The sequence below is a fragment of the Vanacampus margaritifer genome, chromosome 16, assembly GCF_051991255.1.
Source record: "Vanacampus margaritifer isolate UIUO_Vmar chromosome 16, RoL_Vmar_1.0, whole genome shotgun sequence".
NCBI lineage: Eukaryota > Metazoa > Chordata > Actinopteri > Syngnathiformes > Syngnathidae > Vanacampus > Vanacampus margaritifer.
The window spans coordinates 15,011,513-15,028,568 of record NC_135447.1 but is presented as its reverse complement, the minus strand read 5'-3'; the positions used below and the strand labels follow the sequence as shown (position 1 = coordinate 15,028,568).

General features: G+C 38.9%; 1 protein-coding gene across 1 annotated transcript in view; it reads left to right on the top strand.

The window, feature by feature from the left end:
* The window catches only part of cxadr (CXADR Ig-like cell adhesion molecule), a 52,812-nt gene that overhangs the window by 28,619 nt on the left and 7,137 nt on the right, over positions 1-17,056 (top strand). Inside the window, exons 3-6 of the mRNA XM_077547090.1 lie at positions 5,090-5,294; positions 11,691-11,846; positions 11,945-12,067; positions 15,894-16,032. Coding sequence (XP_077403216.1) covers positions 5,090-5,294; positions 11,691-11,846; positions 11,945-12,067; positions 15,894-16,032 — 623 coding nt within the window. The remainder of the gene's footprint in view (positions 1-5,089; positions 5,295-11,690; positions 11,847-11,944; positions 12,068-15,893; positions 16,033-17,056) is intronic.

Here is a 17,056-nt window from a genome sequence, read left to right as displayed (position 1 = left end):
TCCCTTTTCCTCAGCAAGCAACAGCATCACATGACAATGACCTCATATATGCAGAGACGGAATGAAAGTGAAACCACTTTTTTAACCTCTGCCTGAGTTGTCTACCGAGAATGCTGTGGCCAGGTGGTGATTTTATCGTAGTCCTCTTGTGTGTTATGAGCATAAGTGCTGTGGTGCTCCTCTGTCCATTGCCTCCCCACCAGCTTCTATTGTCATGTGCTTTTTATTTTTAATTTCACAATGCTTTTTGTAGGACTGCATGATTCTTTAGGGTCACCGTGTTTTATAGATAAAAAAAAAAGAAGAAGAAATAAAACAGCTAGAGGTGTACTCTGATCTGTGCACCTTTAAGTAGTTGAGTAAGAACTCTTGTCTGGCTGAGCTTGGGGCTATTCAATTTCCTCTCCTTTGTGGTCTCATCTCACATATTGTTGTTATTACTGCCCACAGTGTTCTCCCATGAAAGTTGAAACATTCAGTACCCTCCCCATGTCAACCTTGTGGAATTTTAACAGAATTACCTGTTTAGGTTAATATGTACAAGATGAGCTCTGACCCCTACACCACCCCAGACCCACAAACTATTCTTCAGGTCAAAATGGGTTAGAAAGGCAGACTTGGAAGTCATTGACTTGCTTTCCTCTTCACTTCCTCTTGGGGGTTTGCCTCCACCAATAACCACATTATTCTCTCTCTTGTGCCATGTTTAGTTTTTCCCTTCTCTCCACCCTGGGGTATTGCTATGCATGTGCTATGAATATGTCTGTCTATGCAGAGAAAACCCCGTTATCTTTCACCAGTGTAGTTGTGAAGGAAAATGTTCCACACTATAAGCCTTCTTTTTGGCTCCACCTGGCTTTCATTTTTCTGCATTTTTTTTTGCTGCTCTTAAGGCCCAGAGTGTGAGTGTTTGTATAGGTGGATGGGGGAGTGGACATAATTGTGGTCTCCTGTCTTTTGTTGACACAGCAGGTGTTGATTTGACTCCACACTGGCCGCTTTGTTTGTTCCACCTTGGTACCACTAGGGAAGACTGAAGGACATTGTGACAGAGAACAGCTTATTTTTACTCCACTGGATGTCTTTCTCAATTCTCTGAGCAAATACCTCCCGACGTTGTTCAATACATGTTACACATCATATACACTTACATGTATGTACAGTCAAAATGACGCATGCTGCTAACATGTTCTAGCCACTGTTTATATTACGCTCCATATTTTAACCTCTCAATTTGTACGCATCGTGCACACACACACACTCACACTCACACACACTGTGGGAAACACTGTATGGGGTTTACTATAATTTATTGTTGTATCATTGTACTTTTTAAAGATATTAAAAAAGTATAAAAAGACCATGTGTTACCACACATGCCCACATGCACCCCCCCAAATTTTTTTACCGTAATTTCCGAACTACAAAGCACACATGATTAAAATGTAGCCATAAAAACATAATTTGTACATATATTGGCCACTTTGCTTTATTACCCGCAAGTCTCTTTTAGAACATTGGATATTTGCAAAGAAAGAGGTCACAGATGGCACACCAGTAAATGTTTTTCTTTTCCACCCAAAAAAGCCAAACGTGGCTAGTTACAGCTAGTAGCACTTTCTTAGTCTCTCTTGTTGTCACACGAGCCAAAGTCGCCTATGAGCAGTCCAAGCCTTTTGAAGCCTTCGATGATAGCGAAATTTTTTGGCACTACTACACGGGTTCAGGATCCACTGGCAAACCTCAGCAGTAGTTACTCTTGTAAGTGTTAAGCTCCACTATTCACATGCAGACAGTTTTGGTGAAGCCTCCCAAACTTCCCAAGCCTCTCACTGAACTACGCAAATTACTGATATGAATATTCAGTACGAGAGCAAAGTTGGACCGTTTCATTGGTCCAGTGTGACGTGTTCAGTAATTTAATTGGTCAGATGAGACGAGACTATTGGTAAATCTCTATTGGCATCATGATACTTGCCAGTAATAATTCATAAATAAACTGCGTCACATTTAATGCCAGAGGGGTGAAAGTGTGTGTGTGTGTGGGGGGGGGGGGGGGGTAACAATAGTGGCTTATAGTCCGGAAAATACGGTCAATTTATTTTAGTTCCAGCTCAATACTGGTTTTGTATTTGGTTCTACAGAAAAAATGTCTGCTAAGTGACAACTTAATTTATTTGTATCCGTCATCTGTCCTTTTATCATCTGTCTCTGTTCAAATGTCAGACTTTTAAGGTTTAACTAAATGTTACCAAAGTAATCTTTTCAAAACTTTTTCCCACCATTATTGTGACCTATGACCTAAATAGCTACTAATCTACCTACCAACCTATCGACACTACCTTCAGTGGTAAAAAGTCTACACCTCCCTGTTCAAATGGCAAGTTTTTGTAATAAAAAAATAAATCAGACAGAGATAAATAATTGAAAAGCTTTATCCATCATAATGTGAGCTATAACCTGTGCAACTCATTAAAAAAATATATTTTTGAGAGAGGAAGTAAAAATTATCAACTCAGGCAATGTGGTGGTGGCGGTGTGCAAAACCTCTTAAAACTGGGGATGGGGCTCTATTCAGAATTAACCAATCAGACAGACATACACACACACACACACACACACACACACACACACACACACACACACTCCTGCCAGCATTTAAAGTGCCTCTGATTAACACCAAACAAGGTTGCCTTTTTTTGTTGTTTTTTTAAATTGCTTTCCAAGCAGTACACTGAAAGTTTTGTGCTAACATTGACTCACTGGTATTTGGAACTGTTCATTCCCTCCAACTTGACTATAAGCCCCCCCCAGCTAATGTTGAAGATAAAACAGCCCGAAAGCATGATGCTGCTACCAGCATGCTTCACTGCAGGTATAATGCTCTTTTGGTGATGGCGTTGTTGTTTCGTGCCAAACCTTCCTTCTGGGATTATGGCCAAAAAGTCCCCACATGCATTTGGGATATTTCAAGTTTGTTTGAGCAAAATGTGGGCTTGGATGTTTTTTTTCCCTTCAAAAATAAGTCCCCATCGCCCCAGACATATGAAGAAGATGGGACTTTGTTGTCACAGGTGCTACACACCCAGTACTTGCCAGAAAATCCTGCAGCTCCTTCAGTGTTGCTGTCAGCCTCTTGGCAGTCTCACTGACCAGCTTTCTTCTTGTCTTTTTATCAATTTTGTTGGGACGTTTGGTCACCATTGTGCCACTTTTTTTTTCCCAATTGATGAAATGCTGTCTTCGCTGTGTTCCATAGCCTGGAAAGGCTGACATTGACCAGTGTTCGGCCCGGTTCAGAATGAACATGCAATCAAATTTCTAGTGATGAAGCCCCACGAAGCCTCAATACTTTCAGTCAACTGTGACAGCACATGTACTGTTTGTTCATTAGGATTCATTTGTTCTATGGCACCATCAAGTAGTCAAAAGACTAAGCAGTAAAATATGCTGAATGAAATAAGATGGTAGGCTAAATAGTGGCAAGACACCCATAAGTAGCTATATTACAAGTTTTAGCAGTATGTGTGTAGTGTAAATCGGCATACTAAGAAATACAATCGTAAGTTTATGTGTATAAATAAGAATACGTTTAAAACTGTCAGACTCTAAGACAGGGATCCAGCCAAGGACACAGTGAATAAAAGAGCAATGCTTTGCTTTGATACTATGCCAGCTGAACATGATGCATAACAACTTGCAACAAGCCATGAACATTTCATACAATGACTACACCAGTCGCAATGACTACACCAGTCGCAATTGAAAATAAACTCAAATGCTAATCCACGAGTACTTCTACAAACCAAGTATTCTTTTCTCATGCACACAGTGACTCTCTAACTCACCAACTAATTTGAGTCTCACAACAAACGCTGACAAGACCCGTAAAGCGGCACAAGGTCTCCGGTCATAATACGTTCATATAACGTCATCTGCACAATCCGATCCGAGCATCGTTTGTCATCAGCCGCGTGATTTTCTTGGAAACGACACACGCTCTGAATCGGGGCTTCATTTTTCACGCTCACTCTTGCTCGATACATGTTCAGAAACCTTGGCACGTTTCAAAACATCACTAGAAATCTGTTCATTTGCTGTGACGTATTCTTCGTGAGCAACGTCACTCTTCGGCAGCGGGAAGTCCATTCAAAATGGTGAGCGGGAGATACACTAGTTTGCTTCCTTCAGCATGGAACTCCATTTTTAATGACCGGAAATACATAGCCATTAAAAACCCCAGCAGCTGATGGCACTGGAGGCATTTAATTCAAAAGACATGTGTCAAGATCATGTACTTATATATGAAGAGACTAACAATGACGATTACTCGCTGTCGCGAGAAGTGAAGCCACCGGCAGCCCTCTTACGTTGCCACTTGCTAAGGCCGCCTAACCTCACATCTTTTTTTTGTCTCTACGATAAGACGTTACATGCACATTTCAACGGTAAAAATGCGCAGAATGTCAGCTATATTTGTTCGCCAGCAACGGCACTAGGTCAAAATATGTAGGATGTGCCCAGAAAACGTAACTTTTGCTAGTCTGCACTGATTGGTTCTTTTCCACTGCCTGTTTGGTTATGTTTGGTTTTAAATGTGCTTGATGATGATTGTGTCCTTACTCACTCGCTGGTACAGCAATGAGTCAGGTTTGTAGGCTACTCGAAGCTCTTTGCAGACAATGGCTTTTTCATTTTTTATTCACCTTTTATGTTTGGGTTAATCAGAGGTACTTCAAATGGTGGCAGGTGTGTGCTGACTCTCATTTAGCGTGAGTTTGAATGAGTTTGAATTGGTGTATTCTGAACTGAGCCACATCCCCAGTTGTAAGAGGGTGTGCACACTTGTGCAAGCACATTATCCCAGTTGCTTAATATTACGACTGTGCTTGAATTTTTTAATTTCCCCCCAAATTTATTTAATTTATTATCTTTTTGTGTCTTATTTAAAGACTTGACATTTGGGGTGTCGAGACTTTTATATATCCACTGCATTAGGTTATGTTTAAAAATGATATTTTTCTCGATTTCATTTGAATAAATGGATATTCCAATTTTACCAACATTTACTGTACATCTCTATGACCAGGTGATCCTGTACTCAGGCGACAGATCCTATGAGGATTACTACGCACCTATGAAGGGTCGAGTACACTTCAATTCAGCGGACCCCAAGAATGGCGACGCATCCATCAACCTGACAGGCTTGAAGTCGTTGGACTCTGGCACTTACCAGTGTAAAGTGAAGAAGGCTCCTGGCATTCGCAGCAGAAAGATGCTGCTGATTGTCATGGGTGAGTGAAACAAAAGCAAAAATCAAAAAGAAGCTTGCCACCATAGGTACCTTCAACATTCTTTTTTTTTTTTTTTCTCACGTGGCATACACCCTCCTATATGCAGTAGAAATGCTCCAAATCACACGCTCTTTGCCTCGCTTGGCTGTTTTGATTTAATCCCCACTAAAATTGAGAACATACCCTTCCCAGAGGCTGTAGACCATTGACCTCCTCGTGTTACAATTCTGTGTTCACCCACCCTGATTGTCAAAAGTGATCATCTTTTACCTCAATATTGAGGTCATTATTCATTATTTGTCACGCATATCTGTCTTGAGTAACCCTTTTTTTTTTTTGATGAATTTAGAAAAGAACTGTTCATACAAGTTCATCTGTAATTGTGGGAATGCTGGAAGCATTCAAGTGTTCCTTTTATTGATTTATCTTTTTACAATTAATACTTTGTAATTTTCACATAATTTATCTTTCAATTTACTTCATAAGCATTTAGCTTAGCATTCAACTATTAGCATTCCCACGTAATTTATGCATAAATTGCACTTAGTCTAGTTGACAATATTATTGTTATGACTGCATTTGGTGTATTTTTCTTATTAATGCATTGGAAATGTTTTTTCATGGATGCAGGGAACATGTAATTTAAAAGTATGTTATAGCTTACTTATTTTATTTTTGACCCATCCCAGTTGTATACCGCAAGTTAGATGACTCACTCTTTCAGCAAACAACACTTGCACACAGTGTTGCTGATTGGTCCACTGAAAAAATGATGTTGAAAGTGAAAAGCCTCCTGAATTTGTGTATGGGAGAAAACAACCTACATGGGCCACTCTTGTGAGATAAGCTCTGCATTGTGCCTTTATCATAGTTATGCTATCTGTGCTTTTTCAATAGGCAGCTTCCAAAAATGGCTGTTGCTCTTCCACACAAATGTGACTGCACTGCTCCCACCAGTTCAACCAGAAATACTCAAGCTATTGTTCAAGCTACAGCTGACCTCAGAACTGTTGACATAGGTGTAATGAAGGCTGTGACTATACACGTAGAGTTGGATGTGACCATTCTTGAAGCTGCTAAACTACTTAAATGTAAGTTAGTTTAGCAAACTAGGTTGATGATTGCGGTTTCGGGGGGAAAATGCAGTTATTGATTCCTTTCAAGTTATAAAGCAGATGAAATTTGATAGACGAACTGATGAGCTGAAATGTTTCACACAAAGTTGCGCATCCTGAGGCCATGAGCAAAAAATATTAGGGCACATAGAAAAGCGGTTTCAATGACAGGCTGCTGTCACTGACCTGTTCCACTGACAGACTGAGAAAATCCTTCCTCCCCCATGCCATGCGGCTTTTTAATTCATCCTGGGAGGGAAACACCAATATCACATTCCCTCAACTCACACTGATCCACATGCACCGAATTCCAGCCCTTCAGACTGCACCTATTTTAAAAAAGAAGACAAAATATATTTCTACAGATATTTTCCCATCTATAAATAAATGGAATATTTGCATCTTTATTATATTCAAAAGGCTCTTGCAGCAAACATACTTCATGTTTTAAATTATATTCTCAGAAATGTGGCTGACATTATGTATAGCTGCAGATCAGTCACTTTCTGTGGGAGACTAGAAGGGTGTATGTTCCTTGAGTATTTTAATTGAACATTAGTTGAATTGTACAACCGCCGTGGCAATCATTTTAGAAGTTCTACTGCATTCCATTGGAATTTGGAACAGTCTTCATTTTTAGAAATACTTCCACTATTAGGATATTATGATATAGTATTTGCAGTGCTACCTCTGGTCTCTATCAACTAGATCTTGTGCCTTTGGATTTAGTTAGACGTGACAGAAATTCCCATCAGCTAACAGACTATATGTGACCCAGCTCTGATCATGGTTAATATGCTGGCATCTCAAGCTATAGTGTGTGTGTGGCAGAAAGCGAGAGGCGAATAGCTGGAGGCTGTATCTCTGACAGGTTGCTAGCTATTGACCCCAGGGCCAGGGATGTTCTTAGCAAAGACGCATTGACAAGGAGACGCAAGGACAACTTGCTGCCTGCTCTGCATTTTACCTTAATCTTTCCACAGTGTGGACGGCACCAGAAACACAAACACACGTCTCTACCAATATATAGTACACAGGCCAGGTGTTGATTTGCCTTGTCACACACACTGCTATTTTTAGGAATACAGTACATGCATGCTGACAACAAGCGAGCACATTGTGTAATGTGTTCAGCTACTTTACAGGAGGTAGCGTCTGTTATGTTACGCTTGTAGCTGGACATTGAAGTTGAGAGGAGGAGAGTATCCACCTGCAGCTCAGAAATGCTTGTCAGCAAGCAACACATTTGGTTGTTTTCTCTGGCGACTCCTTCTCTACACTTTAGACAGCGCACCTGAAGAGTGTTCACAGCGCTTCATTTCCCCACCATTTTATGTTTGTCATTTGCCCCCCAAAACATATAAATATGTTCTATTTTATATATTACTATGCTCCCAAAAACGTATTTACACATTTTGAAGATTTTTTTTTATTTTTTATTTTATGCTAGAGCATACAGAAGGCTTTGATGCAGCTTCTGAACTGAAGGGAATGGTTGAAGCAATGATAGTTATTACAGAAACGACCAGCAGGTGGCAGCAGAGTATAAGAGATCAACCAGGGCCGTGTTGCAACAAAGCTCATTTACCCACGATTCTAAACAGATTTGTAAGTAATGATTAATCTTAGCTATATTCTAATGCTAATTGCTGCAAAACGTAAACAGATACAAATATACTTTTTTCCTGATGAAAAAGGAGACTCTAATCTTTCTTTTGGTAGGTTCCATGTTTTTATAGCAATAGAACATAATATTCTGTGGGCCTTGCAAAATCAGTCAAAATCCAGTAAAACAGCCAGGAGTGAAGGGGGTTGCTTCAGTGAAAATGGCTGGGAGTGAATGAGTTAGTCTATTAAACCAGGAGACACATTTTCCAGTATTGGTGCTCGGGATGTCAAATGTTAAATTCGATTTATACTGGGGAAAAAAAATCATTAACAATGCTAATTGCTGCAAAACGGAAACAGCTAGGAATATACTTTATTTTAAATGAGTAAATGAGTTAAAAGTTTAAAAATGTCTCCCCTTAAAATTATCGACATAACAACCGATCACAAATGTACGTAATTATTCCCATGAAGCTCAAAATTGAACTCAGGATCATCCTTTTTCCAGTGGTCATATTTGAGATGCTTCAACAGTTTAATTGGAGTCCACATGTGGTAAATTCAGTTGATTGGACATGCTTTTGAAAGTTCTATATGAGGTCACACAGTGCATGTCCAAGCATCAGCTAAGCATGCTGTCAATGGGATTGTCTATAAACCTCAGACACACAATTGTCTCGAGGCACAGATGTAGTGAATGGTTCAGGAAAAAAAATTATCTTCTGCTTTGAAGCTCCCGCTGAGCTCACTGGCTTTCATCAACAAAGTTCGGAACCATCAGCAGTCAGGACACTTTAGTAAAACGTTATGTTAGCCAGCCTTGAGTTTGCCTGTAAAACCCTGACTATGAGTGACAAAATTCTCATGTCAAATGAAACAAGATGGCGCTCTCTTTGTTGTGAAAGCCAGTCATTTTGTTTGGTAAAACCAGGCACCGCTCTTCTCCTGGCGAATACCATCCCTACAGTGAAGCAAAACACTACCACAGTGTGATGCTGCTGGGAATGTTTTTCAGCAACTGGAACTTGGAGACGTGTCAGGATTAAGGGAAAGATGAATGCAGCAACGAAGAGCGATATCCTGGATTAAAAACCTGTTCCAGAGCGCTCTTGACCTCACAGTAGGGCGACAGTTCATCTTTCAGCAGGACAAGAACCCGAGGCACACAGCCAAGATATCAAAGGAGTGGCTTCAGGACAACTCTGAATGTCCTTGAGTGGGACAGCCAAAATCCAATCCAATTGAACATCTGTGAAGAGCTCTGAAAATGGCTGTCCAGTGACGCTCCCCCTACAACCTAATTGAGCTTGAGAGGTAATGCAGAGAGGAATGGGCGAAACTGCCTGAACGTGGGTGTGCCAAGCTTGTCACATTATATTGAAAAAGACTTGAAACTGAAAGGTGCTTCAACAAAAGTATTTAGCCAAGCCAGTGAATACTGAACGGCATTTCTTATTTGCAACCAATTGTTGATTTTTACAAAGGGGTAGTGGGGGTGTCAAAGGAATTAATTTATCACTTTTTGGAATAAGACTGTAATAGAACTGTCAAGATTAATCGACATTAATCAATTATCAAATTAATTGACAATTTTTTTGATGTAATCATTTGGAGCCTTTTTTTTTATTCAAAATTGTCCAAATCCTCTGATTTCAGTATATCAACAGTAATTGTTCACTGATTTCTGTAGTCCTTCATGAAAGAAGACTGATTATCTTCTGTGTTTAATAAAACATTTAGTGTTTAATAAGACATTTTGCAAACATCTGGTTTTACTTTGAAAAACAATGACCAAACCGGTAACATAGTACATCAAATCTCCCTTCTTTTTTTCTTTCTTTTTTATCCCTATACTGTACGAATACGAAGTACAAAATAAACACCAATCACTGGTTAATACATAGTAATTAGGGGAAAATGCTTTTGTAATATTAATGCAAAATTCTAATGAATCTGATTAATCGATGGAATAGTCGATAGATTAATCAATTCTAAACATATTTGATAGTGACAACAATAACATACCTAAATGTGGAAAAGTGAAGTGCTGTAGATTCTTTCCAGAAGAGCCATTAAAGGCAACATGAACTAATTTGGTCCCAAAAATGTATAAATACGTTCTTTTTACCATGGTCCCAAAGATGTATTTATGTTTTTTATGGGGTTTTTTTTATGCTAGAGCATACAGAAGGCTTTGATGCAGCCTCTAAACTTGAGAAAATGGTCATGCCAATTGTAGTTATTACAAAAACGGCCAGTTGGTGGCAGCAGAGTATAAGAGATCAACCATGTTGCAAAAAACTCTTTTCCCCACTGTTTTAAACAGATTTGTGAATAGTGATGAAACTTAGCTATATTCTAATGCTAATTGCTGCAAAACAGAAACATAGAAATGTACTTTTTTTCCTGATGAAAGAAAATACTCTAATCTTCCTTTTGGTAGGTTCCATATTTTAGAGCAACAGAACACAATATTCTGTGGGCCTTGCAAAATCAGTCAAAATCCAGTAAAACAGCCAGGAGCGAAGGGGGTTGCTTCAGTGAAATTAGCTGGGAGTGAGTTAAGGATGTCTGCAAATCTCAGTTCAAGTTGATTTGCTCTACCTGTTTTTGTTGTTGTTGTTTTTTAATATGTATCAATATATATATATTTTTTTTTTACCCATCCCACACGATAGCCTTGAACAACTCGTAAATCTCAGTCGATTATTCATTTGACAGCGCTAGGTTAGCTCTATGACTATGCTCTTTATCTCTTCACTGGCCTCCAGCCTCTCTCACCTTCTCCTTTCACCTCATCTTTCAAACAAATAAATCTACTCGCTGGTACCACATTCCTAACGTGAGCTGCTGTGTGTTGCAACCCTTTGACGCATCCACTTTCACCTTTGAAAAGATGTGTTCTGAATGTCATCACTCTTGACATTTACCGTGTGTAGTCTACGTGTGTGTAGGTACAACACAGCGTTGGCCCCCGTCACACTACCATCTGTCCATCAGCGCTTGCTTATTTATTTCTCACTGTCCTGATCCGATGTGTGTTTAAAATAATACTCTGAGCACTCAAGCACTGCCAGTCTACTGTTAATCCTGGCAGCGAGGCTCCGCCCTTCCGCTTGACACCTGGTTCTCATCTGGAGAGTCCCATTTCATGCTCTTGTTGAACCCATTACCACTCCATGATGTCAGTCCTGTCAGAGAATACTGCACAGGCTTGGATCGTGGCCCTCACGAGCCCTTTCTGGACATTTTTCACTCCCCACCCCCAATGCCTGGCTGCCAGTGTGTCTGGCTTTCACCGGAGTTGGTCTGCTTTTAATTCGAAGCGGTGTTTGTTTTTGAATCCCCCATCTCATCTCCTGCCAACAGTCGGACTGACCAAGGAGCGTTTGCTCACATTTTTGCTTTAAGATGGAAAAGTTGCGCCTCTATCCGATACTGAAGTATAGGCACACGTGTGTTTGTGTGTCCAATGTCACGCGGCTTCTTTCTTCATCCCCATTATCCTGAGTGACATCTCCTGTAATGACAGCAGCTGTATCAATTACTCTGATTACTACTCTCATTATGCTGATGACTGCTGCTTTGACTGAGGGAACAAATCAACTTAAGAATGCATTATTCAGGCACACGTATTTATTTTATTTTGACAGTCCCTCCTTTCACCCCATAGTGAAACCATCCAAGCCCAGGTGCTACGCCGAAGGAGTCACACAAGAAGGCAAAGACATCGTTCTAAGGTGTACGTCCAACGAGGGCACCAAACCCATGCAATACAGCTGGGAGAAGACCAGCGACGGAAAGGTGCTGCCTGCTTCCGGTGTGATAGGTAACGCTTTTGTGAATATCAACCCAAGGAAATTGCTTTCACACCATTTAGCTTCCTGTTAACGCCTGTGTTTCTGAAATGCTTTGCCCTTGCTACAGACCCGCTGGGAGGTACCATTAATGTGAGGAACGCATCTGCCAGCGCATCTGGCACATACCGATGCACTGCCACCAACCGGGTCGGGAGTGAGGACTGTATACTCTATCTCAACGTTACACCTCGTAAGTATACAGATGATTGGCGTTGCGAAGGGAGGTCAACTCACTTGCTCCCAAAAAACGTATAAATATGTTTTATTTTTAATGTTTCAAGTGTCCCAAAGACGTATTTACGTATATACGTTTTTGATGTTTTATTTATGCTAGAGGATACAGAAGGCTTGGATGCAGCCTCTCAACTGCAGAGAACGGGTGAAGAAATGGTAGTTATTACCAAAAAACGGCCAGCAGGTGGCGGCAGAGTATAAGAGTGTTTTAAACAGATTTATGAATAGTGATGAAACTTAGCTATATTCCAATGCTAATTGCTGCAAAACAGAAACATAGAAATGTATATTTTTTTAAATCCTGATGAAAGAAGATAATCTAATCTTTATTTTGGTAGGTTCCGTGTTTTTATAGAAATAGAACACAATATTTTGTGGGTCTTGCATCCAGTAAAACAGCCAGGAGAAAAGGGGGTTGCTTCAGTGAAAATGGTCCTATGTCTTAATATTTTTAAATGTGTAAACATTTTCTTGATTTGTACCCCAAAAAATATTTGATCATCCTATTGCACAGTGCACAAGCTGTACTCCAATTTCAAGTTTTTGCCTGAATAAATATATAAATATATAAATATTACTATAAATGGTATGTTGGTCCAAAAGGAACTTACATAATTATAGTGTTTCGATTTTTTTTTTAAATCGGTCTTAATATTTTTAAATGCTTAAGCATTTTCTTATTTTGTACCAAAAAATAAATAATAATTTGAATAATTGTGATTGCAATTATTGCGTTTATTATTTTTTCCATAATCAAGCAGCCCTAGTGGTTAACAATAGAGCAAAATTGCAGTGCTGACATGAAAAAGCTTGTTTCTTGCACTGCATAGTAACTGTTCTTTGTAAGTGTACAAATGTATAATAATTAGAGTTGTCAAACGATATTTTTTTAATCAGATTAATCACATCTTAGAATTTCACGATTGATCGCTTAATTAAAAAGGCTTTGTTATCAACTTATATTTTTGAGCGCCAAATTTGAAGAGCACCTGTTATGTGTTCATTCTTTTGACATAATAATAATAATAATGTTATGAGGACGTCTTCAACATTTTTTTATCCACTGCACACGCTCATCCTCCTCTTTTTCTAATCAGTTAATTACTTCCATAATTTAAAATGGGAAAAAAAATGACCCCAATATTTTGACATGAACAAATATTTTGAATGTCAAACACAAACATGTATTAAATGCTTTACTTTAACTTTAACTTGTGCTACCTTTAATGTAGCCATCCGCTGTCAAACTAAAGGATAATCTGTGGTCAAAATTAATAGTGTGATTAATCTGAGTGTTAATACATGATTAATGCGATAATTTTTTGTGATTAATTAGTTAACGCTTTAATTTTGGCAGCACTAATAATAATATACCAAATTAGCCATTTTGCCATACCTTTTAATGCAATGTCTATATAGGTAGAAACTGTATGTATTTTGAGCCAGCAGAGTTTTGTGATGATTAATGTTCCATTGAAGTAGAACTTCCAGTATGGTTCAAACTTTCATATCAACATGTGTAATATAAAAGCTACTATATTCTATTGATGTATAAAAGTAACTTACACTAAGTAGTTAGTAGTTGTGAAGCTAATTTTCATTGAGGTTTTCCAGTTTTTTGTTCAAAGTGAAACGATGCATGTACTGGAGATATTTGTGTGATTATTTTTCCATGTGATGATGAAGTGATGAAGTGAAGTGTGAGAATTATGAACCAAAATAAAAACATATTACATACAATAGGTAATGGATTTAATTGTTGAAATTGGGCAGCTGGAGTTTATGAAATATAGTGCATTTATCAGCAGCATGTTAATATCCCTTTTAATATAAATATTACCACGATGACCTGCTTTTTTTTATGGGTAACTGAGAAGATAAATATTGTCGCCCTCTTAAAATATTTGCCTAAGTATTTATTTTGTATTTTTTGCAAAAAAAAAATTTGGGGCATAAATCATCTCCCCATGATGCAAATGGCAAAATTTTTTGTGTTTGCCGAAAAATCTGAAAAAACGAAAGGTGTTGATATGTTACTTAAAAACACAACCTTTTTTCCGGTACCAGCTTCATTAGTATTACAAGAGCTGGTATCACATTTCATTACTCTCCTCAGCTTTCTGTTACTGTTAATCATCTAGAGCAGATCGAGGATGCTTAACGTCAGGCAGCATAGATGCATTTTCTGTAGTCAGCATATCTTCTGACACATTTATGTCATGCATTTCCTTCATAGATAAATGTATGCAAATAATTTGATTGGTGCAGTGCTGCCAACATTTTGCATCACTATTTCAAGGGGGCACCTCGAAGAGAGTAAAATTGTCCTGTTTTTGCCATAATAAATAGCATCACCTTCTTAAAATAATGTCCTTAGTCAAATTTGTATTATATTCATATAACAACATTATTTATCTTAATTTTTTGGGGGACTCAAATCTCAGGATGTTGTTCACCTTTTCTTTGATCGGCTTCATCTTTTGCTAAACAGAACGTTCAATTCTACCCCTCAAATGTGCTGTACAATTGGCAGACAAGCAGTTTAGGGTAGACCCCACCCCAAATCAGGGTCCGTCGTTAAGCCTTTCTGGGTGGTGGCCTGACAGCTGAGCCATGTTGTAATGGCCCTGCCAGAGCTGGACTAGCCCTGTACATTCATGATATAATACGATAAGTTTCAATGATTATTTCATATTTTGCGTCTTTGTACTGTATTATTTCAGCCTTTAAGAAAATATTAATTCTGAGTACAGCAATTTCTGGACTATAAGCTGCTACTTTTTTCACTTGCATTCGAGGCAATAAATCGAATTAATTCGATACATAGCCATTTTAAAAATCGAATCGTTGAAAATTTGCTAAATCGAGTTTTATCGTCTGGCTTATTGAAAGCTGTTGTTCTTATGTTCTGTTACATCCAAATGTTGTTGTGAGTTCTAATTTTGCACAAGTGGCAGAATGCTGGATGGGTGGCTCACAACACGTTTACAATAGCTACCAACTCCTTAAATGTGGCATTTAAGCACAAACTATGAATGTTAAATTTATGTTAAAATAGATATAGAATCAGTATACATTATTGTTGTCTGAACATTTTGCACAGGAATAATTTTTTAATAAATGAAACCTTTAAATAAATATTTGTTGATTTTATCTTATTAAAATCGATTAAAATCGTGATCGTCCTGAATGATTGCAAAAATCGAGATTTAGTTTTTTCGGTCATATTGCTCAGCCCTAAAAAAATCTATAGTCTATAGTCTTTGGGACACTTAAAACATTTAAAATGTGAGCTATTTTGAGTAGTGGACAGCAAATTGTGGCGGCTCTGTCAAAATCGGTACTAGTCCTGTATATTCACAATGTAATACGAAATGTTTCAATGGTTATTTTTATATTTTCCACTGTAACCTTTTGGGCTTCCTTGGGACAGGTGCCAGCTCACTAGTGACCCTAGTGAGGATACATTTTGTTGAGGATGAATGGGTGAGTGGGTGGATGGATGGGTTTGGGTATACAGTTAAACAGTATGAGTATGAACAACTTTTGGGTGCGTTAATTGTGACTTTCAACCACATAGTTTTGTTCTATCGGATATTGTAGGGGGTTCTATTGTGGTGCTATTGCTGAGCAAATTACATAGAATAGACTTTAGACTTAGTGTTTTGGGCCCAATAATAAAAATAAAAAAACAATATTGTGAACTTGAAAGTCTAAAAAGACGCACCACATTTATTTTTTTTTACTCATACCCTTAAACCCTTTCTCTTCTTTGTGCTCAGCTCCCAATACTGCTGGCATCATCGCAGGAGCTATAATTGGTGTACTGCTGATCCTCATCATTATCGCCATCATACTCTTCTGCTGTTGCCGTGCCCGACACAGGAAGAAGTATGAGAAGGAAATCTGCAATGAGATAAGGTAAGCAGCCACACTTATGTATGGGATTTGGCTCTCTGATGAGTACAGATAATATATCATCTCACATGTCACTGTAGTCTGTAAAACTGCAAATGTGAATGGGGGAGGGGGCTGGGGGGTAAATCCTAGAATTTCAATACTTAATATCTGCTCGGATATATAAATCTCAGCGGTTGAAAGAAATGTCATCAATCTAGTATAACATTAAAGATGCAAACGCTTTCCGTGAGAAAATGACAAGCGAAACATGAATGAATGACGAGTAAATATTGGAATGGAGTCAAATGAAATGAAATATGTGAAATGAAATGACATAAATTGCGCAGCAACACGACAAGCATCATTTGTCAAACAGTGTGCGACTCTCCGGTTGCACAATATCACAAGTAGGCACACAGCAGCTCCTAATGAGGCTTCTGGCCAACACCTATACAGTACATAAACATACTCTGTAGAAGCGCACACCAACACGCTTCCAGCCACCATGAAAATGTTTTTTTCCTCCATCAGCTTTTTTTTTTTTTTTTTTTTTTTACCACTCCTCAAATAAACAGCTGTGGTAATCAGTTTGAAAGCTTTGTTTGCTCCGTGGATCCCGTGTTATGTCTGTTGCCCCCCCCGCCCAGCACCATCCACCTCTCCATCCGGCCCTCGGGCTCTGTGCAACCAGCGGGCTTACTATCACTCTGCTGTGGACTGAATCTGTCTAAGACCACAATGTGACACTGCTCACGCTGTAGGACAAAGAGGATTAGACCACTGGTTCTGTCTCCAACACACAGGCACACATTTGCTGAAACGCCACCCCATGACGCCATGGACAACACAAGCTCGGGCCCCTCCGGCTCAGTTTGGTCGAGCATTTAACTGGATTAATGCTGCTTATTAGCTGTTAATGTGGCTGCAGAGGGAAGAGAGGGCATTGCTGTATTTGCTTGCTCGCTTCGTAGTCCAAAAGGCCATTGCAGTGCAGACGTTGGCCCATTCCAAACTGACTCATCAACTAATTATTTAATCAATGAGT